Source organism: Drosophila simulans, chromosome 2R (genome assembly GCF_016746395.2).
Source record: "Drosophila simulans strain w501 chromosome 2R, Prin_Dsim_3.1, whole genome shotgun sequence".
Classification (NCBI taxonomy): Eukaryota; Metazoa; Arthropoda; class Insecta; order Diptera; family Drosophilidae; genus Drosophila; species Drosophila simulans.
In genome coordinates this window covers 4,037,533-4,062,269 of record NC_052521.2, presented here as the reverse complement: position 1 = coordinate 4,062,269, position 24,737 = coordinate 4,037,533, and the positions used below count along the sequence as shown (strand labels likewise).

General features: G+C 47.0%; 6 protein-coding genes and 1 long non-coding RNA gene across 9 annotated transcripts; 3 read left to right on the top strand and 4 right to left on the bottom strand.

Moving 5' to 3' along the window:
• Positions 1–155: 155 nt before the first annotated feature.
• LOC6733243 lies at positions 156–3,206 on the bottom strand. The gene has a single exon (XM_002080270.4). It carries the CDS (start codon positions 2,989–2,991, stop codon positions 523–525), a length of 2,469 nt encoding a protein of 822 aa, XP_002080306.1. The 5' UTR covers positions 2,992–3,206; the 3' UTR covers positions 156–522.
• A 670-nt stretch (positions 3,207–3,876) lies between these two features.
• Positions 3,877–4,829, top strand: LOC6733242 (geminin). The gene has a single exon (XM_016167449.3). The coding sequence runs from the start codon at positions 4,055–4,057 to the stop codon at positions 4,631–4,633; it is 579 nt and encodes a 192-aa protein (XP_016026120.1). The 5' UTR covers positions 3,877–4,054; the 3' UTR covers positions 4,634–4,829.
• Positions 4,830–5,006: 177 nt separating this feature from the next.
• LOC6733241 (zinc finger protein 235) lies at positions 5,007–7,122 on the bottom strand. Of its 2 annotated transcripts, none has more exons than XM_016167528.3 (5): positions 6,959–7,122; positions 6,220–6,896; positions 5,771–6,163; positions 5,170–5,716; positions 5,007–5,109 (listed from the first exon to the last, which is right to left on the bottom strand). In XM_016167528.3, exons 1-5 carry the CDS (start codon positions 6,968–6,970, stop codon positions 5,056–5,058), a joined length of 1,683 nt encoding a protein of 560 aa, XP_016026119.1. In that variant the 5' UTR covers positions 6,971–7,122; the 3' UTR covers positions 5,007–5,055. The 2 variants fall into 2 exon arrangements, with proteins under 2 accessions (XP_016026119.1, XP_002080304.1); XM_002080268.4 differs by having other exon boundaries at positions 6,220–6,907; positions 6,959–7,118.
• A 339-nt stretch (positions 7,123–7,461) lies between these two features.
• LOC6733240 (bcl-2-related ovarian killer protein) lies at positions 7,462–11,721 on the bottom strand. 2 transcript variants are annotated; one of them, XM_002080267.4, is made up of 3 exons: positions 10,746–11,721; positions 8,180–8,323; positions 7,462–8,124 (listed from the first exon to the last, which is right to left on the bottom strand). In XM_002080267.4, exons 1-3 carry the CDS (start codon positions 11,043–11,045, stop codon positions 7,666–7,668), a joined length of 903 nt encoding a protein of 300 aa, XP_002080303.2. In that variant the 5' UTR covers positions 11,046–11,721; the 3' UTR covers positions 7,462–7,665. The 2 variants fall into 2 exon arrangements, with proteins under 2 accessions (XP_002080303.2, XP_016026118.1); XM_016167527.2 differs by lacking the exon at positions 10,746–11,721 and adding an exon at positions 8,843–8,908.
• Position 11,722: 1 nt separating this feature from the next.
• Positions 11,723–12,115, top strand: LOC120284355. Its single transcript, XR_005543552.1, has 3 exons — positions 11,723–11,819; positions 11,874–11,947; positions 12,029–12,115. It is a non-coding gene; the product is annotated as an uncharacterized LOC120284355 (long non-coding RNA).
• A 4,034-nt stretch (positions 12,116–16,149) lies between these two features.
• LOC6733238 (senecionine N-oxygenase) lies at positions 16,150–18,775 on the top strand. The gene is made up of 6 exons (XM_002080265.4): positions 16,150–16,292; positions 16,360–16,522; positions 16,581–16,770; positions 16,881–17,052; positions 17,665–18,203; positions 18,322–18,775. Exons 1-6 carry the CDS (start codon positions 16,247–16,249, stop codon positions 18,499–18,501), a joined length of 1,290 nt encoding a protein of 429 aa, XP_002080301.1. The 5' UTR covers positions 16,150–16,246; the 3' UTR covers positions 18,502–18,775.
• A 54-nt stretch (positions 18,776–18,829) lies between these two features.
• LOC6733237 (AT-rich interactive domain-containing protein 2) lies at positions 18,830–24,725 on the bottom strand. Its single transcript, XM_016167526.3, has 4 exons — positions 24,287–24,725; positions 23,206–24,221; positions 20,292–23,107; positions 18,830–19,907 (listed from the first exon to the last, which is right to left on the bottom strand). The coding sequence occupies exons 1-4, from the start codon at positions 24,526–24,528 to the stop codon at positions 18,903–18,905; spliced, it is 5,079 nt and encodes a 1,692-aa protein (XP_016026117.1). The 5' UTR covers positions 24,529–24,725; the 3' UTR covers positions 18,830–18,902.
• Between the last annotated feature and the right edge of the window lie 12 nt (positions 24,726–24,737).

Genomic DNA, 24,737 nt, shown 5'->3' with positions numbered 1-24,737 from the left:
CTCTGATATGTTATGCGAAGCTAAAAAGCGTAGTTTTAGGCTACGCCGCCAAAAAATATCTGATGCGGCGTATGCCCATTTTGGTAGACGATTAATCATTTGTAGAATTGAAAATTGTTTAGCTAAATTTAGTTTTTCTTTAACAACAAGGCGCCTAAATGAGTCAACAATATGGTTTTTGGTTTAATACGTATAAAAGCGTTTTTGTAAATTTTCATAATTGAGCATATTCTTAGACATCCATCGTTGGTTCACAACAGTAATACTAGGGGACCCCCAAGTGGATCCGGATATGGTTCGTTAAAATACATTTGACAAAGCAGGATGAACATACATATAAGGCTTAAGTCTAAGTGCATCGTGGGAAAGCGTATTACATACTCGGATAACATAATAATCAACTTGTCGAACTAATCAGATCACATTCACAAGAAACTACAACATAAATAGCGAAATGGGTAAAAAGCAGCGTGTGTCCACAGCGAAGTGTTAAACATGGTTACGGAAAACGGAGAATCCATTTTACTGCTGCGGCGAAGGTGGATTTCTCTGCAGGACACTATTGAGTCTCATCTTCAGCGGCGAAAAGTCAATTTTCTTGAAGCGTGGTAGCGAGGCGAACTTTTTCATGGTGCCTCCCTCGGGCTGCAACTCATTGGACGTGGCCACGGACTGAATCATCGGTTCCAGACGCGCTGGTGCCGGCAAGCCCTTGCTGGGCGAATGCCCGATTTTGGCCAGCGTCGCATACTTTTGCAAGAGACGACTCGCCTTATCCGCCGCTTGAAAGCGATCCTCGTACTCCTTCTCCAGATTTGGCTGTACAAAACATCCGTTCGTTACGGGAAGAGCCGACGATTTCGCCTTGCAGGAATCCTCAGATGCTTGGCTATCATCAAACTTGAAGTCAATGTTCTTCAAAACGGTCAGGTGCAGCAGTTCGTCATCCACGACTTCATTGTTATTGTTATTGTTGCTTTGGTGGGTATTGTTGCTATTGGTGCTGTTCGGTCGCTTTACCGGATGGGTGACTGCATAAACACTATCTGAGATTTTGTGGGCGGCAGTCTTTTTGGTTGAGCATTTAGTCTTGGCTGATACTGATGCTGATGAGATGGTGGCTGCCTTGTGGCGCTGTTCAATGATCTGCTGGGGCGAGGAAATGTAGAGGTTCTCCTTTCGTTCACGTCGCAACTTGGAACTGACTAAGTGCCTAAAACTAGGTCCATGTTCGGTGGGACTGCGTCGCTTTGACTTGAGTGTGTCGCAGCTGTTGGGATAATAGGAGGGTATCTTGTCGTCCACACTGATAATCGACTTTCTTGGGGTCTGGTAGTAGTTTTCCTCCTCTGGCTTCTGTTGCAAATATTTGTCCTTGGGCGTTCCCTTCTGCGGCAAGGCCGGCGCCAGGGGAGATTCGGTGGGTGTGCTTGTGCTCAGTCCAAAGCCGACAGGCTGCGCCTCCAGCTCCTGTGCGGCCTTCACAGCCAAAAGGTTCTCGTAGAGGTGTTCCGCAAATCCTGCTGCAGCCGCTCCGACGGTACTGTTCAGAGAGGTGCCATGCATGACTTCGTATATGTCACTCTCATTGGCGATCTGCGTCTTGGTGGGCTGGTCCTCCGTGTTACAGCTGCTGGTGGAGGAGCAGTAGGAGCCCGTGGAATATCCAGAGGATGTGGACACCGTACTGCCGCCTGGCTGTGGGGGCAGCTCTTTTACCGTCGCCTTTAAAATGGGTGCCATTACACAGTACCCCGTAAGGTCTTCCTGTAGTATCTTATTTTTCTTTAGCTGATTACTCTGCGGAACAGCTCCATGCGATCCAATGAGATTGATGGTGGACGTGTTGCAAGCGGAAAAGTTGAAGTTGTACGGCAGTTGCTCCGAAACATTCAGACTTTCCAAAGAGTCTGTCTTGCCCAATTGGCTAGATATCTGCGCAATAATCTCATTGCGAGAGATCGGCTCAATGACCGATTCATCCAGACTAATGTTTAGCTCCATGCTCGACTCATGGTTCTGGGTCTCGAAGTATTCGCCAAAGGTGTCCAGCAGATTGAGTTTGGACAAGTCCGGACTTGAGAAGCTATTGCGCTGGGACTTGTTCAACTGGGATGTGCGCTTTACTGGAAGCACAGGCTCCGGCGTGGGGGCATTCTCATACAGTGGCAGGACCTCATCGCTGGGTTCATTAACCACCTCGCTGGTGCTGCCGGAACGCTTTTGACGGGAACTTCCGAATAGGTTGTCCAGCATGTTCTTGTACTTCTTCTTCTTGGCCAGCTCCGATTCGGGATTGGTGCTGGACCGCGCAATCTCGCCAAGCTTGTCGCACTCAAAAGTGTTTATTCGCTGACGGTAAGGATGTGCGGGCAGCGGCGGCGGTGAAGGAGTCTCCATGACTGACGGCTTCATCTCCTCGTAGATGCCGGAGGCGATTGAGGCGCGGGAGATGCGGCTGCCGTCAAAAATCTCCTCGTAGATTTGCGAGACTCGCGGAGAGAGAGCGCTAGCATCGAGGGTTTCCGGCAGGTTAGGCAGCGGGCCCAGACCTCCGGGACCCCTGCTCAGCCGGCGCTGCTCAAGAAAGACCTGGCGATAAAGTTCCAGATTCTTAATCGACTTCCGCATCCACTTCATGTGACGTCGGCAGGATGTCTCCGTTTCCAGGGCGAAATATATGAAGCAGTCCCGCCGATTCTGCGTCCAAAACAGCCCGTACGAGTGCTGCTTTGTGCGCGAGGTAGCCAGGCTCAAGCTGACGCCCGGAACGTTTACGGAGACGCTAATGGGTTTAGCGGGGTGACACTCTTGGGAGTGCGACTCGGTCTCCATGGACTGGAAACTGAGCCGCAGGAAGCAGGGCACACACTTAATGGCCTCTATTTTCACCTGGCAGCGGGTCCACGTCTTGTAACGCAGCGCCACTGGTCGCTTATCGTGTGTATCCAGCTTGGCGTCCATGGTCATGGAGATTTCGTTGTGGTCCATCTTGGGGCGATTGCTCCGTGGTGGGGCGGATGGAGGTGCGGTGAATGTGTTGCGAGTGAAAAATAAAAAAGTAAACGATGTATATCCGCTACTCCGAGAATTACATGTTTTTTGCGACTGGGTGGAGCTCTTATCGGCTATTCTCTTATCGCACGTTTATCCTTCGTGTCCTCGTGACGTGACTGACGTTGCCACCTGGCGGAATATCACTGAAATCGCGTTTCTAGCAGACCAATGAATTCATTTATAACTTCAATATATATCAATCTTCCTTAAGGTGCTTAGCTTAAACTACACAGTTCTTTCAAGTTCTTTATGTATACTTTTAAATGCTAACCTAAATTTTTGGAAATAATTTCTAAATGTATTTAGTCCAGCTTACATTTTATTTGGACATCTTGGGTCCTAGCTTGATTATACACAATCCTTAAAATTATTTTCAAGATCCATAACCGATCTAAAACCAAACAAATACAAATTAATGTCCTCATTATATTTCACTTTATAGCTATTTTATTATTTAATTAAAAAAACGCTGATGATTACGCCTTTTCAAAAATGCAAGGCATTTCATTTTAGTATTTAGAATTCTACATCGAAAATCGGGGTATATTTGACTTCTACTTGGCTGAGTATGAATTATGATTTGCAAAAGAGGTAAAAGTTTAATTTTTAGTTTTGCTTCCACCGGGCAGGCAGTCGGTTTTTATTTAATATTTTATTAATATTTTGGGATAGGATTTGTTATTTTTTAAATTTTTTTGTAGGTTTGTAATTATATTTGAAGGGATGCCTTAATTTTACATTCCCAAAATAACTTGGTAACTTTTTGCGATAGTCGTGACACGAAATCGAGGGATGAAATTGCGTGTGATGCAGCCCCTTGAGCAAACAGTGTTGGACAACAGCACGCGGCATCGGCATTTTTTGGCGGCCATTACAACGAGTGAAAAAGTGTGAAGCGTTGCTCACAAATTAATGCATAAACAACCGACAAGCAAGTAGCACACGCGCTGCCGCCTGACAACCAAACCCACCGAAAGCACAATACACAGCTCCGAAGATGTCTTCGAGCGCTGCCAGGGTCTACATCCAAGTCGAGACAGAGGCCGAGCAGAAGGAGCACCTGAAGCAGCAGAGACAAACCCTGAAACCCTTGCAGGGCAACGTAAACGATAAGGAGAACCTCACTGGTTCAGGGCGCGCCTCCATCGTGGATCAGTTGAGTCGTCTGAAGGCCGGCGTCCAAGTCGCGCCCAAGTACGGCAAGCGCAAATGCGTGGACACGGCGCCAGCGATTTCCACAAAGGATGCGGATACCCAGACTGATGTTGAGGCCGTTCCGCTTGGCAATGCTGACAAGCCCATCACGGCAGAGGATCTCACCAGCACAGCCGAACCCGGCGAGAACTACTACAAGCTGCTGGCCGAGCAGCGGCGACTGGCGCTGGAGGACTCGCTCACCGAAAACCGCCATCTGCACGAGCGCATCGAGGGGCTTGAGGAGGAGATGGACACTATGCGCCAGGAACTGGACGAGGCCAAGAATCTGGTGGAGGTCCTGAAGGAAATCTGCGAAGAGGACAACAGCGAGGTGGAGGAGGACGACGCTGCGGGTGACGAGGACAAGGCTAACGCCTAAGCTACACACCAATCACACGTTTTTTTAGTCTAAGGTTTTACATTTAGTTGTAGTTAAATATCGCGCTTATATCCCTGTTCGTCGTCAGCCAACACAACGGCTGGTCTAATTGTACGCCAGCAATATATTTACTTGTTACACGCCAGTTATAATCCTAATAAAGTTTTACATTTGCACAATTGCACTCAATATTTAATTTGTATGTTCGTGTATTTTATGTGCAAAATATATAAAACATTTCGTATACAAATCCTGGACTTGATATGCTCTTTTCCTTTCATTATTCAACAAATGTGTTCAGTAGCTTACATCAAAGCGGATAGGTTTCAATGTGCGGCAGCTAACGCACAAATAAAATACTCAAGGTACAACATATTTTTGAGACAAATATTTATTGGAAGTCGGTGTAAAACTGTGAACTGCTACTTAAGCCAATCTGTAATAACTTCCTCGCTGTGGAAGTTATCCACGTCAAACTGCAATAAGGGAAGGAAATAAGTTAGTTTGGGAAGAGATACAAAGAACTAGTAACTCACCACAACGCACTCTTCATAGGTAGGTACGGTGCCCACGATATCTACGTCGTTTACCACAGCGTTTATGTAAGCGGCATCTGCCTCGGCTGCCGCTATCAACACCGCAGTCTCGGAATCATCGGTCTCAGCGACGTGTGCAGCATCAGATGAGGTGGCTGGAGTTTCCTGCTCCTCCACCAAGCCGTGAGCCGACTTCATGTGCAGGCGCAGGGCGAAGAGACGCGCGTACTCAGCTCCACAAGTATCACAATAGAACTTCCCAGCTGCCTGGCTCTTCGAAGTGGGTGAACTCTTAGTGTTCGGCGTACCAGAGCCGACACTTCCTTTGCTGCTGACGTCCTTATGGGTCTGCATGTGATTCTTGACGGCGTACATCGAAGAAAATGGGCGATTGCACACGGCACACTGGTAAGGCTTGGTGTGGGTGTTTTTGTGGGCGTACAGCTGCACAGAGGTCCGAAAAGACTTGGGGCACGCATCGCAAGAAAACTGTCGTTCCGAGCTGTGGATCCGCAGGTGGTGGGAGTACACTTGGTGCGATTTGAAGCTAAAATAATAAGTTTTTTAGAAGTGTTTTTCTATGAAACTTGATTTTACCCACCGCTTGTTGCACACCGTGCACACATACGGCCGAATGTTTGTGTGGGTACGCAGATGAAGAGTCAGGGAATAGGACACCCGAAATGTCTTGCCGCAGACCTCGCAGGCGTAAGGCTTTTCTCCGGTGTGGACCCGTTCGTGCTTGACTTTTTCAAAGGGCCGGGTGAATACCCGCTCGCAGTACTGGCAGGGAAACCCGGGTTTCTCCTTATCGAGACTAGTACTCTGGGTTAATTTACGGGAGGGCTCTGAGTCGCGTGGTTTCTCATGGATTTTTTGGTGCATCTGATAGTTAACTTCATTCTCAAACTTCCGGTTGCAAATGCTGCACATAATCTCACTAGATTCCTGTTGGTGCATCTGTTTGTGTACCGTCAGAAGGGTTTCATCAAAGCTGGTAAAAGAGGAAATGATTCGTGGTATTTCTTTCAACTGCAGAAATTAGCATACCTTTTGTTGCATATTTCGCAGTAGAACTGGTCCAGCTCGCTGTACTGTTGATGGGCGCCTATGGGAAGGGCGTCCTGAATGCTCTTGGGAGCTCGATTCTCATGAATGCGCATGTGGAATTTGAGAAACTTCTCCGAGCTGAAAACGGTGTTGCAGATTCCGCACCTAATAACGGATGATGCGTCGCTCGGACCCGTGTTTGCACTAACACTGGCCAACTTTCGCCGGGCGGGTGCTTTCGCATCGCCAACTTGTTGGCTAGACCCGCCGGATTCCGCCCGCGGACATATGTGCTCCTCAGCTTTATTTCGGTTCTCGAAAATGCTGTGGCAGTCGTAACAGAAGTAGCGATCGGAATTGCTAGGCTCGGTTTGGTCCTTCTCCGCCTTCATGTTGGCCGGAACTTCCTCCACCAGCTCCCAGAGGGGTACGTCTGCATAGATAATGTCCTCTTCCCCGACCTCTTCCGAAATGCAATCTTCGGCGACCTCCTCGACGAAATCCAATTCCCCGCTAGCGCCGATGCAGCAGCCGGCCTGAGGACCGTGGGCCCTGTCGTAGGACTCGGTGTCCTCGTATACGTTGCCGCAGCTCTCGCAGTAGAGGAATTCCTGCGGCAAGGCGCCTCCGGATAAGTGTCCATCCTCCACGTGGAGGTTCGGGGTAGTCTCCTCGGCCTGGTTGGACGCTGCAAGTGCATGTTACTCGACGCTCATGCCCACGGAACCAGTGCACTTACATGACATGGCATAATTTACTGCAATCTTTATTTACAACAAATAATAATGGGCAGATTCACAGCAATAATAACAAATGGTTGGTGGAAGTCGGAGCGTTGCCACAGGGCTTGTTGAATATTTGCTTTAGCTGGGTGGCAAGGCTAACAATAAAAATTTAAAATGTTAATAAAAAATACTGTCTACATATTCTGAAAATGTTCTTTTAAAAGCTAGAACATTGAAACTAAATAATTGCAGAATTATAAAAACTTTCGTCAGCAAAGTTAACATTTATATTCTTTGTTTAACTGAGAGCTTATGTTAGTCGATTCCTCTTTTATTTCAAATGGTAAACGCGTATGGTAACTGATACACTGTTCAAAAATCAAAGATTGGGCACTATAACATTTAAAAGACAAAGTTTCGTATTCAAAACAAATGGCACCTCCACGGTGTTTCCAGTGTTGCTAAACACAGACATAAAGTACTAGTTCCATGCTTACCACCCAGACTTGGCGCCAAATTCAAATTAAAACACACGCTTTATTGCGCCTAAAATAGCCTTGTATGTACAAAAAGAGGAGAAAGGGGATAACAATATTATACGTAAAACAGGGTCCATTACATACTACTAAACGACTGGTGCCCATGGAAGCAGGAATGATTCGAAGCTCTCATTGACTAAATGGTACGATTGTATTTCTAAACGACGCGATCCCAGGCGAATCTAGAACAGCAGCGAATACAGCTGACCTCCAATGCGCCGACACACGTTTGAGACCATATACGCGCCCGCAGAGATGGTCACAAACAGCGTCAACCATCCCAAGAACGTGAATTCGCCGACCCGGGGTCGGATGTGCCGCGACAGGCCCAGCCATCCGCCGTTGTCGATCAGCCAGTAGACCAGGTCGTCCTCTATGATCTCAGCCAGACCGTCAATCAGGCACTGTAGGTAGTCGAAATGTCCCTGGCGCACGCAGTCTATGGCAAAGCCGCCGCATACGGCAAATATCGAGATTATCTTGCCCCAGGTGATACTGGAGCGAAAAAGATCCTTGGCAACTAGGTTGAGCAGCATGGGCGCCATGTCGCTGTCCTCCAGCTCCCCAAACGGGGCCCTCGACAGCTGTCGCGATATGTTTGTGTACACCCGCGGGTGCATCCGCTCCAGTTCCTCGCCCATCTGTGGATTAACCCATGTTAGAAAAAGAATCAATGGCGAATGGCAGTCCACTCACGCTGTTCAGTGCCGGAAAAACCTCATAGACCACGTGCGAGGAGCCGGGGTCCAGGATGTTGCGCAGACGCTGTGTCACCTTCCGGTTGAGGACTCCTGCCCGTCGCAGCCGCGCTCTGATGTACTGACCACACAGACATTTCCCCTGGAATAGAACGACAAAGCCAAAAGTTCAATCATAATCAAATTAACTACAGTGCTTTGATCATTGCCAGGCAATTTCGCTCCATCAGCGGGCCACTTAAACAATATCAATCGACTGCCTCGAGTTTTCCGGCGAATGTACTTGCATATGTTCTATTTACGTCGCTCTGAATCCGTTTACAGGATTCCGTAGACACCTGGGCTATTTCAATCACACCTCTTACAGAGTATCTAAACATGCAGCCAAACTGATGGCAGGTGCACATGGCGGCAATAAACATTGACCAACGATTTAAACAAAAGAAGCAATCCGCACGTGCTGTGGAAAGGCTTTAAGACAACTAAAAATTTACTTATGGAATCTGAAAGACGCGAAATGTTTGACGTAATTAAGGCATTTCCCCCATGTTGCGTTCAATTCGGACCAATTTAGTTGCAAGTTTCCTTCGACAATTTATGTCGCACAATTAGCGTTCGTCACGCCAACGATTCGCAGCCAAGTAAACAAACAATTACTTACTTTGGAGCCAACTTGACTTATGACATGGCCAGCCAAAGAGATCAAACCCATGCCAAATCACCGGCCTTGAAGCTGGTGTCTTGACAAGTCTATCGAAGCTACTCCGAACCCGTCCAGCCTCCCAGCGAATTACCAATAAATCCGTCAATTTGTTTACGTGATCTTGTTATGGCGAACACTTGTGCGCCCAACTCTTTTCTTTTGGCGGGTTTGGCGCGACCAAATACCATAAAATTTACTTGAATGGCCAAAGTTCGATGAATTCATCACCTGAGGCTTTCGGGTAATATTGTTAGTGGTCGGTTTATTTTTGGAATACTTGTTTATAATGGTTCCACCCGTGGCGCCTTCGCGGTTCTTCCCTTTTCTCCAGTGGTCGATGTTTTCCCTGAAAACCTCCCAGCAGCTTGGCTATGGCCCATTCCATCTGATTTGTCAGAAAAAATGGTGTTTAATTTAGAGGACTGCATTCCGAGCCAACTTCCGCAATGCGCTTAGCGAAAAATTCCTCAAGAAGTTATCAGCCCGGCGAAAGCAACCACATAGGCAAATATATTTAATAAACACTTTACATGTCGCTCACCTGGAGGAGCGGGGTAAATAGTTTTATCAGTCTCAGATAAACGAATGGAGGAAACAAAAAATATTTGCCTTATCAATTAAGTTCAGAGAGAGTCACGACCCAAATGGTGGATAGCAGAGATTCGGATGGATCGTCCTCGATCAGAGCCATCAAAAATTAGTTGATATCGCAAACATTTCTACACATTAAATGGGAATCGAGGTTCTCTCTGTTTGCAGATCAGTTGTCTGTTCAGTTTCATTTTCGCAATTTCGAAATTTGTCCACGAAATTAGGCAATTTGTTTGAACAGCTTTTTCGTTTAGTTCTGTGTTGAGTTCCTCATTTTGCGTACTTGCCGAATATTTAATCACCAAACTGTAGTATTTACATATATGGCTCAAAAATCGGTTTTGATTATATGCACATGTTTGGATGTATGAGCAGTTCACTTTAAAGAATTTTCTGACTCATTCAATGTTGATAACGTTAGATATTACTTAAAATAATAAAAAAACAAACATTGAGTAGCTGGAATAAAATAACTATATACTATACACCTAATATCAAGGCTTTTAACTATTTTAACGCAAAACTATATATTTAAATGAAGTTGAAACCGAGACATGTTAAAAATAATTACATTTTTATGTAAAGTACACGTCCTCAACTTTTTAAGAAATTTAATTATTTGTCTTGATTAAACTTGTATATCATCAGGCATTGGTGACTTTTATGAACTATAAGAAGTGTTATTTATCTAAAAAGTATCTATAGTGAATTCCAACATTAAAACAATGCATAAGAGCCCTGAAAAATGGTCGAAAGTATATAAATTATTTGTAACAAAGCCTTGACCGATATAGTACATAACGATTCTAAAACCATTTACAAATTTAATTTGTATTATCTAGGCTTAGTTTTTCCAATTTTCCAACAAAAATTGCTGCAATTGTATCATTTTAGGGAATTTGGCCATATAAGGAACACATCTGCTTGAGTCCAGATCTGGACCACAGATGTAACTATGTCTAAGGTAGCTGTTATATTTAAGAATACCCATCAGAATTCTAGAATTCTGCAATAGATTAAAGCTAATCCAAGGCATTCGGAAGTTCCATGCTGAAACACTCACTTTGCTGCTGAATATCTGCCCATTCATCTTTCTTCCATTAGCTGAGTAACTCTTGTTTTCATATCTGTACTTAATGTACACTTTTTAAACATATGCTGAATCAGACGCTTACTTTATAAGGCAAAAGTCCCAGACTATAACTAAATAATTCCCAAATTGTTCATAGCAAAGGAACACGAGCACTGGTCACCCATTTTTGGTTCTCACCTGGTTGATGATATCCATCTTGTACTCCTGGTAGTTGGTCATTGTGCGCGTACTGCTAGCCAGCGAGGATGTGGAGGCAGCCCGTGTCATGGGTCCGCCGGCGTGAAGGGAGCGGCCGTTAGAGGGATTGGGTCCGCTACCAAGTCCTCCTCCTCCTCCACCGACGCCTCCGCGGAGCGCCTTCCAGTCGCTGGAGGCCGTTGCAATGGTGCCGCGGCGATTGGCCGTGTAGATCTCGTGGTCCAGCGACGAGGACTTGAACTTGGCCAGCTTGGGTGGCGGACTGGTGGTGGGAGCCATGGTCGAAGTCGAGGACAGAATGCTTGGCTGCCCGCTATTGTTGCTGCTGAGGCTTTTGTTGGCGCTGCCCCATGTGGGTTGTGTAATTCCGAAAGCCCAGCCCCGCGACTTTGCATGCACTATGCACTCGGAGCGGAGCGGATCGGATTGGATTGGATGGGATCGTGTGTGAGCGGTGGGGAGCGGCGGGCGGCGCACGGAAGGGGAGCGGAGCGGATCAGCTCACCTCGACGCAGCTGAGGCTCAGCTCGTCTTGCGCTTTTTTGGAGGTGCTCCGATTCTGATAAAATGGGCAAAACAAAATAAAAGTCGGCGACGAATGTGGCGGGCAAAGCGCAGGGCAGCAAACACGAACGAACGCACAAAGGAGAACCACTAAAACTTGTTGCTGGTGCCGCGATCCCAGTTTTATTTCATTTCATTTTATTTTCAGCCGCTCGAAGCTTGCTTTCTTTTTCGCCGCGTTTAACCGAGAGCTTAGTATTCTGAATTTCAACGGGCAGTGGGGAGGGGGAATCGGCCGACCACCCTCTCCGTTCTATCTACGGTTCCCTACTTTCACGGTTACGGTTCCACGGTTCTCCGATCTGCGATCTCCGTTCTTCCGAGCTCCCGTTCTCGTTCTCGCGAGCGGCGCTTGTGATTGTGCGTTCGTTGTAGATGTGAAGAAACATCGATGTCAACATCGATGTTTTTCAAAAATCACAAACATCGATGTTTTTCGAGGAATCATCGATGTTTTTCCTTCTCTACTGCGCATTGGAGAAGAAATGTGTAAATTAATAATAAAAATTAATTTTTCATATTTTCTAATACAATTATTAATAGCATATTGCAAATTTATTATGACTTGCTGGTGGCGTTGGCTGGCGTCGTGGAAGACATAGATAAATATTTGAAATGTAAGTTTTTTAACTCCTGAATAAGGCTTGCACGGTTGCACTTACTTCTTTTCCATCGAATTGCATTAATTTGATGTATAGGAGCAATTATTGGACCAGCGGCGGATGAAAACGTAGACGACAATAAGTTTCTTTTGTTTTATTTAAAATAATGCAATTTTATTATAGCAATATTTAAAAAAAAATGATAATAAAAAATCTTTAATCTTTAAATTAAACAGATAAATGTTTTTGCTTTTATTTAAAACATCGATGTTTAAGTCATCGATATTTTACGCCAAAAACATTGGGAACTTTGATGTCCGCCAAGATCGATGTTTCTCCACCTCTAGATTGCGCGTTCGTTAAATTTTCCGGACTGGCGAGCCGCGGTTCGCTGGGAACCGGTTCGCGGTAACGGTTTCGCGGAGAAACCCAGTTCCGAAACCGAATACTGATTACTTTAATATAATTGTAAAATGGAAACCAAACCTTTTTAACAACGACTTATTACTTTGACAACCATTTGATTTATATTTAGATATTTATATATTATACTTTCTTTCAGATCTACAACTTTTATGGAAACAGAAAGCTCTTGCTTCAAAACTGTAAGGGAACGATCTTCAAACTTCTAAATGTGGTGTTCAAAAACTTTAGATCTTTTATCTCTAAACGATAAAATCACATCACATTCCGATTGGGACACAAAAGATTCCTATGAATAGGACCTCAAGGCTTGGAAGGATTTCTTTGAGTCGTTCTTGTTATCAAAAGTTTTAAAAATGACATTTGGTAGTATAAATCAGTAAAAAAGAAACTACAATATTTATAGAACTTTGCATAACCAAGAACAAAATGCAAAAAAATAACGATTTATTTCAAAAATGTGGTCGTAACAGTTTTGGGCATTAACGAGGGCATGGCAACGTTTTTGAACAATCTTGCACAGTGTGAGCGTTTGTAGAATCTGCTTGCCAATCTCAACTTTTAAGATTTAACGGTTCCAGAGAGCCAGATCGACTCGGTTAGTGATACTTTTAAGGCCAGAAACGCTTCCTCCTATCTGTTACACACTTGTGAACGAGATAAGAGTTTTTTGTTCTACGAGTATCGGGTTTAATTAAATATTCATTATAATTGTAGTTTGCTGAACTATCCCCACATTAATAATTGATCCCACCTTGAATTTCTCACGCGTTCGTAACAAAAAGAACACTTTTTTTGGATAAAAATATGGCTAAGGGGCTGTCAAAGCATGCTTACGTTCAATTGGATTCCAGCAGAGTATCAACCCAATCAATTCTACTATCAGAGCGCAAACTTATTCCACTACTTGGCTTCCCCACACCCGTTTCTAAGAACATTTGGCTCCCTTGCCAACCCCCACACCCACACCCACACCCACCAGCTACATACATATGTTCCCCACCCCCAGCAATGACTTTTCCGAAGCTGCACAAGGAAATCACCCAGATCGAGGCCATTCGCGAGGTGACCTAACCCTTTAATACTTATATTTGGATAATCACACTTTTTGGCTTTGCTTGTTAAGGCGGATTTTGACTTAAAGTAGAATTTGCATTGACTACACCTATACATAAGGCACACGTCGCGGTTACGATCCCACCACAGATAGCTGCTGGAATGTTGGACGTCTTCAGTGCACGACCAGGACCACGTCCAGGACCACGTCCAGGACCAGGAAACGGCGGCAGTGGCAGTGGAGCTCCAATTGGTGGCGAGCACGGGTTGCTGCTGGCGCTGTTGATCGGTCGTCGGTGTTGGTGTAGTGAGCGAGGATTTCAAAACGCTGTCCACCTACTCTTTGACCATCAGCCCAATATGTCTGCGCGACTTAGGGTCTGACTCGTCGAACTACCCGGCCTCTTTTTATTTGGCCAAGAGGCGTAAAGTTCTTACGATTGAAATTGAATTATCCATGTTTTATAATGCATGATTTTTAAAAAATTGATTTGAAACAACGACAGCTATTCATTCTAATTTTCGTGGAGAACAAGCATTTTCGATTCTCTGTTCGCACTAATTTTTGTGGACACGAACTCGAAAAAAATCAGAAAAGTATTGGAATATTAGAAGTTTCGCTCTGCTTCTTCGAAACGAATTCGAAACGAACTAAAACAAAACGAATTATGCTCTAGCGAACCGGTTCTGCGGAGAACTCGGTTCCGAATCCGAATACCGATTATTTTGATAGAATTGTAAAATGGAAACAAAACTTTTTTACCAATGTTGTATTACTTTATCACCCATTTTATTAACTTCTCAAGATATTTGCATATTATTATTTCTTTCAGATCTACAGTCGAACTTTTAACGAAACAAAAAGCTCTGGAAAAAGCTTTCAGAGAGAACATCTTGCCGCCAATTTCAAAACTGTAAGGGAGCGATCTCCAAACTTCTAAATATGATGTTCGCAAACTTTGGATCTTTTATCTCTAAACGATAAATGTCCGTAGGCTTCGATCTATGATCTGAGCTCAGAGATGCAAGTATCGGTCGCCCCTTTACCCGTGGAGGATTTTGGTTTTGTTGTTTTAAAAAAAAGTGTGGGCGTGACCTGTTTGGCCGATTTGGTGCGTTGGAGTAGGCGGGGCAAAAAGTTTTTTGGCAAATCGATAGAAATTTACGCTACTAATATAATTATGGAAAAATATTAAACATTTTTTCATAAATGTGGGCGTTGCAGTTTTGGGCATTAGAGTGGGCAGGGCAACGTTATTGAATAATCTTGATCAGTGTAGGCGTTGGTAGAATCTGCTTGCCCAATCTCAACTTTTAACTTTTACAGTTCCTGAGATCTCGAAGTTCATTCGGCCGGAAACGCTTCCTCCTATCTGTTATATATTTGTCAACGAATCAAGTAAGCCTTTTTTGTTTACGAGTAACGGATGCAATTAAATATAGTAGTTTGTAGTAGTCTGTTGAACTATCTCCACACTTAGGATTGATCCCACCTTGAATTTCTTACGCGTTTGTAACAAAAAGAACACTTCTTTGGGCTTATGTAAGCTTTTTTAAATGAATCTTACCGATCTATCGAATCAGATCAAGTCTACGGAGTAAGTTCCATGGCGCACCACATTTTCGGTGCTCATCGTCACTACGCAAACTGCTCTCCGGTGTGAAAGTCAAGCAAACAGAAACTTCTCAGCATTTGCATACCTAGTATCAAAATGATCAAAATGGGCCGATTGCCGAGAAGCGTGAAATCCATACACCCCACAGCAAAACTAATTGTAATCTTGATGGACAGCATGGGGCTGTCAAAGCATGCTTACGTTCAATTGGATTCCAGCAGAGTATCAACCCAATCAATTCTACTATCAGAGCGCAAACATATTCCACTACTTGGCTTCCTCACACCCGTTTCTAAGAACATTTGGCTCCCTTGCCAACCCCCACACCCACACCCACCCACCAACTACATATGTATACCACCCCCAGCAATGACTTTTCCGTAGGCTTCACTGCGCACTGCAACATTGTTGCCCTCGGCAGAACTTTTGTAATTGATTGAAATTAATTATATTCCAGTCGCTGATGATATTCATTTGCGTTCGCTGTTTTGGAGGGGCAGCTAGCTGATAATTAAAAGCTCAAATAGGCTGTTAAACTGAACTGACACAGTGACTCCGGGTTAGGTGGTGTAAATCTCCACCAAATCTCAATTGATAGCGTTATCAGTGAGCCCCTTGTGGGAGCTGAGAATTGGTTCCTATGCCGCCCAGCAGCCAGATGTTCCTAACTTACAGTCGTAATTCCTGGACATGAAAAAACACATCCATTGGTTAGACTCATTGTAAATTTCCTTTGTTGTATTGGGAATTGGTAAACATATATATTTTCTATCAACGAGTAATCTTCCGAAATATTCCCCAAATCAGAAAGACTAGCCCATAAGTTTCGCTTAGTGAGGCTTGACTGTAATCCCGGTCGGCTGACGGCGGATTCCAGACACTTACAGAACGGCCGATGCCGTCGCCAGCGTCTCTGTTATGTCACCGGCAACCGCGAGTGATAAGGCACGGGTCGGTGGATGAAACCGCCTGGCGAACTCTCCTTTCCCTTAGGGTTCCTCAGACCCATGCCAGCCTGTTATTGCCGTGATGAGGGAAGCGACTTATCAGCGGCAAACAACCCAGCACACTCGACTGTAGCGCACATAGTGACGCCTTCCCGGGTCTATTATATCGCTGGGAGCTCGAGCCCCTCAGTTAGTCGTTGGTCAGGCGCGGAAGTAGACGTGTTACAGAAAAGTGAAACTTTGAAAATACGCTACCAATCGGGAATCCCAAAATGATCAAAACTTCAGTGGACAAGCGTCGCGTTTGCGTAATAGGAGGTGATGCTCGAATCTTTCCAGAGATATGTGCCACAAACTAGTAGCCATATCTGGTTTTTCTTTTCAGCTGGAACAGCGGGGTTGTGCGCGCTGAAGAACTCCCTGGAAGCGGGTCTGGATGCGGTGGCCTACGAACGCGGCACCGAAATCGGGGGAACTTGGATTTTCTCCGAGGAAATGCCCAAGAACGAGTACGACGAGGTGCACAGCAGCATGTACGAGGGCCTGCGGTAGGTGATCGAGTAGATGATGGAGCTGGAAGATTTCTGATTTGCGACTCGGTTTCAGCACAAATCTTCCGAAGGAGGTCATGGGCTATCCGGACTACTCGTACCCCGACGACATCGCCGAGTCCTTCATCACCTCCAACCAGGTGCTGGAATTTCTGCGCTCCTACGCGGAACACTTCAAGCTAAAGCCCCACATCAAGCTCCAGCACGAGGTGATAAGAGTGCGTCCTCGCTTGGACGACTGGGAGGTTGGTAGCGACGTCACGTATTTTGAAACCAGTTTTCCATCACTGTGACTTGTTTGTTCGACTGGCGAAATACTCATCGATCTCACGGGGCCTTCTCCGATCACTTCCAGGTCTACGTATGGGACCACAGCACGGATACCTGTGACCCAGTCTACTACGACTTCGTGTATGTCTGCAACGGGCACTACACGGAACCGGACCTCCCGGAAGTCGAGGGATTAGATCTGTTCGAGGGCAAGAAGATGCACAGCCACCTCTACCGCAAGGCAGATAAGTTTAAAGGTGAGATTAGAGCGCTCCTGTCTGTATCTTAAATCAGTCTGGCCAAAGCTTCGGACTTCGCCTCCATCGCCGTCTGGACGGAGTCCCACTCTTGTTTTTCCCATAAACAACTCGGCCCTCGACTGCAGATAATGTTGTTGACGGCTGTGTGACATAATTATAATAAGTGTAGTGGGTCTGTGCCAATTTCGAGCTCCTCTAGCACGTGCTTAACTGCTGATAGCTAGCACTGTGGGAGATCTCAACACGCTACTTATCAGATTGTAGATAGAAAAGTAAGACGAAAATCGGGAGAGTCCTTTGCGAAGATGTAGTCACATCACTGAAGAGCCAACCATTATAGTTTTTAAGAGCAGTGCACATGTATCAGGAATTTTATAGTAAGAACTAACTAAAATCGAAAACCTGTTGATATAGAATAGAAAACTGCATTTGGTGTAGTATTGCACAAAACTTTTGTGTTAAAAATGATAGAAGCTTTAGCACATGAGACCACCATGATATATCATACATGATCGTTGAGTAGCGTGTTAAACCTCTTCCGTTTACCTTATCTGCGCAAAAACCCATTTAGCACCAAAGTATTTATCGGCTAACTCGTTTTTCGTACAGACGCGCGTGTGCTGATCATTGGCGCCGGTCCCAGTGGAATGGACATCACCAACCATGTTCGCGTGGCTGCCAAACAGGTCTTCCTAAGCCACCACCTTTCCACGACCCCTAACACTGCATTTATGGGCAACGTAACGCAGAAACCGGACGTGCAGCGCTTCACCAAGGATGGAGCCGTCTTTACGGACGGCAGCACGGAGAGCTTTGACCACGTGATGTTCTGCACCGGATACAAGTACACATTCCCCTGCCTCAGCACCGATGTGGGTGTCCAGGTGATAGACAACTTCGTGCAACCACTGTGGAAGCACTGCGTCAACATCAACCACCCGACCATGGCCTTTGTGGGCCTGCCCTTCAACGTGATTCCCACCCACATCTTCGACATGCAGGTGCGCTTCACGCTGAAGTTCTTCACGGGCCAGCGGAAGTTTCCCTCCCGGGAGCAGATGATTGCCGATCTGGAGCAGGAGATCGGAGAGCGGTGGGGCTGCGGCGTGCGCAACCAGAAGAAAGCACATCAGATGGGCGAGCGACAAGTGAGTGTTCACAATACCCTGTATAAGAAATGAAATTATTAGCTTATGTAGACTTATTTGTTCAAGAGTTTTACAAGCAGAGAACATAGATAAAACAATCTTGTATCTGTCATTCCAGTTTGTCTACTACAATGAACTGGCCAGTATCGCGGGCATCGAGAACATCAAGCCAGTTATCCACAAGCTGATGAAGGACTGCGGCAAGAAGTACATTTTTGAATTGGACACGTACAGGAGCAACAAGTATACGATTGTAGACGATGAAAACTTTTTGAAGAACGGAGAAGCTATTGTATGATGAAACTGATTTCATCCCATTCTAATATCTTAGGTTAGGCGATAAAAAGTGTTTCGCTGTAGTACAAGAAGATTTAGCGGAGTCTTCGGTTCGGATTCTTTTAACGGATTATAACTCAGATGTGTTAATTAATATTTTTATAAGTTTTTTACAATGTAAATCAAATCAAACGTTTGTTTGCTAACCAGGACTATATCTGATAATGTCCACCATAGCTCTTTAGTTCTAAGACTCGTTCACATTGTAGAAGTCTAATTAAAATGTTACTCCCGAATCTCCTATATTTTGGTGCAATATGGTATGAATCATTTAGACAAACAAGGTATGGTTTGTTTTCACATTTTTTAGTGTCGTTCTTACAAGTCAGTTAAATAATCATATTGATAGGAAGCTATATCGGCTTACTGACTCAATTCGTACATGATGTGGGAGAGCACTCCGCTAGCCTCCACATTGCTAAAGGCCACATTGGCCAGGCGCGACTCATAACGTTTCAGGCTTCTCTTGGCCGTAGACGAGTAGGTGACCAGGTTGCGTATAATGAGCGCCGCTGTCAGACGGATGCTCTTGGTGACTGGACCCTCATTCTCGTCCATCAGCTCTTTAGCGTTCGTGTAATCAGACGTGTGCCGGTTCATAGCTTGCATTGCGGCGCTGCCAACGACTGGAACCGCTGAAGCAGGACCCGAAGGTGAACCACTAGGAGCGCCTCCCGCCAATCGTTGAGCCTGACCCTCGTTGCGCACTATGGTCACGGGAGCCTGGGCTGGCGCCACATTGTGAATCCCAGTTGCCAAGCGACGTTGCACACTGGCGCGCAAGTTCTCTGTGGTCAGGTGCCGGTCAATCAGATGCGTCATCAATGAGTATCGTTTGCGTGCTCTGTTGTCGCAGAAGTTGGGTCCGCTGCCCCACTGACAATAAATGTCGGCGTCAGAATCAAGGTGATCCGGACAGTGGACACTGCACACGTGATACTGCAGCTCGTTAAGAGACTTGAATTTCTTGCGGGGACAGTTTCTCCAGTCGCAGATGTACAACCAATTTGCATCCACGGGCATGGGAGAGGGCGAGGGATTGGCATTCGGGCCAGGAGCAGCGTAGACGCTCTGACTGACAACCAAAGAACTGCTGCTGGGACCTGTAGTTACGACAGCAGGTGGGACTGTCGTCTGTGCTACTACCTCTGATTCCGCTGGCTTGGCCTCGCTGGTTACTAAGACAACTGGTTTGCCGCCTTCCGTTGAATCACTACTTCCTGACGTCGTTACCACAACAGCCTGGGTGACTGGTGGCTTGGGGCTAGACACTTGCGCAGGCTGTGGCTGCACCGGCTTTTTTGCGAGGAGAGTTACTGTTGGTGGAACTGGAACAGGTGCTATTTTCGGTTTGGTCACTTCAGAAATCTAAAATAAAATATTAAAATATTTGGTTTTAGTCATAAATCACTCAAAATAATAGCTTTTAACGCCTTCAATTATTTTTACCATACATCTGTTGCCTATTTAAACAAGAGATCCTGTAAAACCAACCCGTCACTTAAGTGGTGAAAATGCGATGGAGACATTTACAAATGGGGAATGTGAATGTGATGCGATTTATGGGATTTAGAACGGGCATGGGCATATACAATCTTGTACAGCGTGTGCTTCTCCAGAATCTGCATGCTTAATATCAAATTTTAGCTTTCTTCCACCTGTTACATACTGTTTTCAATGACCCTTTTATAATCCTACATATAATTTCAAAAAGAAATAATTGTTTAATTTCGCCCCTAGTTCCCTACTTACTGCCGGCATGGTTATCTTCTGTTGGATTATGGATGGATGATGCGGCTGCTGCTGGTCCAACACAGATCGAATTTGCTGTTGCTGCTGAAGAGCAACGCCTCCAACGATAGCCGTGCTGGAAGGTGACTGAGTGATGATCGTCTGCGAGTTAAGCTGGCTTTGCTGCAGGGGAGCCGCTGTGGCCGGAGTCTGGGTAATTAGCGTGGTCTCCTTGATTCCGCCCAGAATTACCTGCCTCTTTTCCCCACCAACCGTACCGCCAACTGTTGAAGTCGGAGTGGAGGGGCCGGAGATTATGTGTTGCTGGATGATAGACTGATGTTGCTGGAGCTGCGGAATGGGCAATGAAGCGCCCGGCTTAGCGGCAACTAATCGCTGCTGGGGTGCTAATTGCGGCGAAACGAGCTGCGGCTGGGGCTGTGGCTGGTGAAGCTTAATAGTAGCCGGGATCTGGTTTAGCTGCGACAGCAGTGATGGCGACATTTGGCCAGCACCCAACGCCGGAACTGGTCGCTGGGGTGCGATAAAGATTTGCTGCTGGGGGGTAGAAGTACGCGGTTGCGCCAGTTGCGGAGCTGTGGTGGTGGTAACCAGGACCTGCTGCCCCTGCGCCGTTGTCATTATCATTTTCTGAGTACCAGCCACGTTCGCAGCAGAGACTCCTCCTGGCTGCTGCAGGATTATTATGGTCTTTGTTTGTTGTTGCGGTGTTTGCGTCACCAGCAGAGTGGGTGGGGCCGACTGCGTGGATGTCGGAATAGTCGGCTGCGTTTGCTGGGCCACAAGATACGTCTGGCCTTGCTGATTGGTGGCCAGAACATACTGCGTCTGCGGAGCTGGTGTGGAATCCATTGCAGTCTTGGGCTGCAGGATCACCGGCACAGTTTGCAAGCCCTGATCCGTCTTTATGGTGGCCGTGGTGGCAAGTTTCAGTTGGGGATGCGGGGCTGGAGAAACCACATTGCTGCCGGGGAAAACAAGTTGACGTTGGGTCGGTTGCACTTTAGCCGGAATGAGTTGAAGCTGCTGTGCCTGTTGCGATTGCTGCTGGCTTTGATCCTGACTTGGTTTGGCCAGAGGTGGAACGTCATCCATATCCTCATCCTCCAGAATGGATGCCGCCAGATCCGCATAGAGATTGGCTGCATTTTTCGAGGGAGTCACCTGGGCTTCTTCCTTGCCGCCAGAAGATGAGCTGCTGGAACTGCTGGCAGCGGCATCTAAAGCCAGACGCTTATTCTGCTCCTCGTCAATTGTTAATTTTCGTTTGGCAGCTGCCGATGCAATGATGAGAGTGCGCCCGCTGGCATCTTTCGTCACTACGTTTGCGCCACTCAATGGAGCGAGAGGTGGCGGGGCCGAGTCAGTGATTGGCTTTTTTTCGATGGCCATCTGGGGGTGCAACGGTTTAATGGTAGTCTGACCCACCTTCACCGGTGTGTGCTGCATAAGCGGGTTGTTCACGAAGGCGCTTATAGCTGTTGAGGTAACCTTGATAGGCTGGGTAGCATTTGTGCCCGAAGCCGTGGTAGCCACAAGGGCTGGCGGCTGCGGCGTCTGAGCTTGGGCCTTCTGCTTCTGTTGGCGTTCAGTTACCTTGTTGGCCAACAAGCTTTTGATGAGCGAGGAGCTTGGGGGTGGCGTGACTGCAGAAGAAACGCTTTCCTCAGACGCCACTTCCGTTTGTACAGGATCACTAGATGGTTGCTTGGGCAATATTGGCGTGTCCTTTTTAACAGGAACAATGCTGGGGGTGGGTCTCTGTTGCATGGCTAGCGGCTGAGCTCGCATCCTAATGCCTACGTAGTACGTCCCAGGCAGCTCTATTCCGTCCAGGTGCCGTACAATTACTGGTCCCACCGACTGGTTAAATATAAGCCGCACTAGACGAGGAAACTGCATGTGATTAACCACTGAAAGCTTACCCGCCTTCTGACAATGCGATAAATATATTCTGTATAGTTCCGCTTGTTCCACACGGAGATCGTTACCGTGCCCAGCCCGTTCATACGTGGCTCCCAGCCAAGCCAGCGCGTACTGTTCGTCTTCGTGTGTAAAACTCTGGGAGGCGGAGGGCAGACTGGGAAGGGTAACGGTGGCAGCGATTGGTGGCAATTGTACCTGCGGCAGACTGGGTACAGGCAAATTAACCTGTGGCAGACTGGGCATTGGCAGACCGGGAAGAGCTGTAACCAAGGGCGTTTGCTCTCCGTGAGGCAGAAGCACTTGCGTCTGGGCGGGCGAAGGCGTGGGCAAAACTGCTGGCGGTTTAACAGCTACTTGCAGCGATGTTGGAAGTGAAGTCAGGGAAGTGGCACCTGGAGCATGAATGGCGGGCATGTTCTGAGCCAGCGAGGCAGCCATGTTTCCAGGGAAAACCTCTACCACACGCATCAGTATGCAACCGCCTGTGCCATATGACTGAGCCTCCACTGTAATAAGGGTCACCAGCAAATCTATTAGGCCACGCACTTGCATCAGCATCGAACATGGACGAGCGCCAAGACCACTTAGTGCGTAAACTGCCTCCAGCGTAAAGATAATCATCATGACGTCGGTAAGCGAGAGGAGCAACATGGCTCGCTGGTAAAAGTCCAGGCCAAGGCAACGATTGATGTGCTGCGAATTGCCCTCTCGGCCGCACAACTTGTAGAGTATCTCCAGACAGCTCATGATCACCGCGCGGTCGTTTGAGTCAATACCCTCGCAGAGGGTGGCTAAAAGATTCCGCGACAGCTCGTCAGTGGTGGGGTCTAGCAGCTCGAATTGTTGAGCCAGGTTTCCAGCGGTCTCGAGGGCCTGGATGTGGATGTTGCCTAGAACAAGCGAAACGTGTTTAAGTTATTTTCTTTTAAATTGCAGTGCATTTAGGATAGCACCTTGTTACTTCGTACATTCAAAGCGTTATACTTACTCCATCGTACATTTGCTCCCATGACCAAATAACGCCACAAAGTGCGGTTGGAAGCCAGGAGTGCATGATTCTCCTGATGAAAGCTGAGTGTACGGACTAGCTGGACAATCTGAAGTACTCGCTGTCCCATGCGCTCATCAGTCCCGTTGCTCCGGCGCAGATTAAGGAAATGCAACTCGTCGCAGGCCGCCAGCAGTTCACTTCGAGCGTCAGAGTTCTCACCGTCCTCCTTGCTTATCAGACCGTTGTCCACCCAAGCCTGCTCATCAGTGTAGAGCTCTAGGACCTGTGGCTTGTCGTGCAGCAGGTCGCGCCAGAAACTGAGCTGCGAATGGTGTCGAACCTCGGCATAAATGTGCTGGAACAACTGGCGCATTGTGAAGTCAGCGTAGACGCCGAGGTGTGCAAGCAGCACATCAAGCAGTTTGGGGCACTCGGACAACTGTAGGGTGTGGCGCGCCTCGTTGGCCATAAGTGTGCACACGTTAATGGCGAAGTCCTGCTCATTGGGCAGGGGGGAAAGCAGAGACAACAGCAGCTTCTCGTAGCTGCTGTGTCGGTGCAGCTGCGTGGACATCTTGTACTGTCGGCGGCGTTCCACATTAACAGAGTGCTGGCGCTGGTTGTAGGCCATTGGCACCGCCGGCAACGTAGAGTGCGCTGAACCAAAGATGCTGCCTAGGCCACCACCGGCGCCAGCCAAAAAACGAGATCGCGAGCGTCCACCGCCCATTTCTACGTTCTCAATAGCCGCCTCGAGAGCCTCCATCTTGTCTGGATCCTCGCCAAAGAAGTTCAACCGTTCGTACTTGTCCAGATAGCGTCTGTAGATGTGCTTGATACTAGCCGTTCCGTTAACGCAGCGCTCCCGCAATGTATCCATGGCGCTGTACACCTCGTCCCATTCGTCCCGCATGGTCACCTTATTAAAGCCGCCTCGTTCGGTTACCTCGTTGTACAGCTTGTACAGGTCGACATGCTTACCGCTTATCCTGGCGGGCTGTGTCAATGGAGTGCTGTTTGGGCAGAGGGAAAGTGGGTCAGGGCATCTCAAAATACAGAGGAGCCGTGTGAAACTCACCCGCGTCGTTCGTGAAACTGCTGCAGGTCCCTCCAGAACTCCTCCGGAGGTGACGCCGGCATCTCCTCGACCTTCTCCGGCATGATCTGTAACTGGGCGGGATTCTTGGCGCGAAGCGGAGTCGCCGGGGCCGCAATCTTGCCCGGCGTCTGTGGATCGCCCGGCTGAGTGGCGCTGTTTACGGCGGCAGCAGGCAGCGACTGAAGCAGCACCCGTACGTTGTCGATGGTGGTGGCGCTCATGATTGGATCTTTTTGTGTGGTGGCTTGGATGGGAAACACTTAACACATGATATTCTAATAGTAAGACACGCAGATGCTTATTAAAATTATTTAAAAAATTCAACAAAAATTACAACGCGACGCTGACGCGGTACAGCAGAGTTGCATTCACTAGCAGGGCTGTCAACAATTGGCCCGTATATCGATATGAAGTATCGATGTCTTTCATT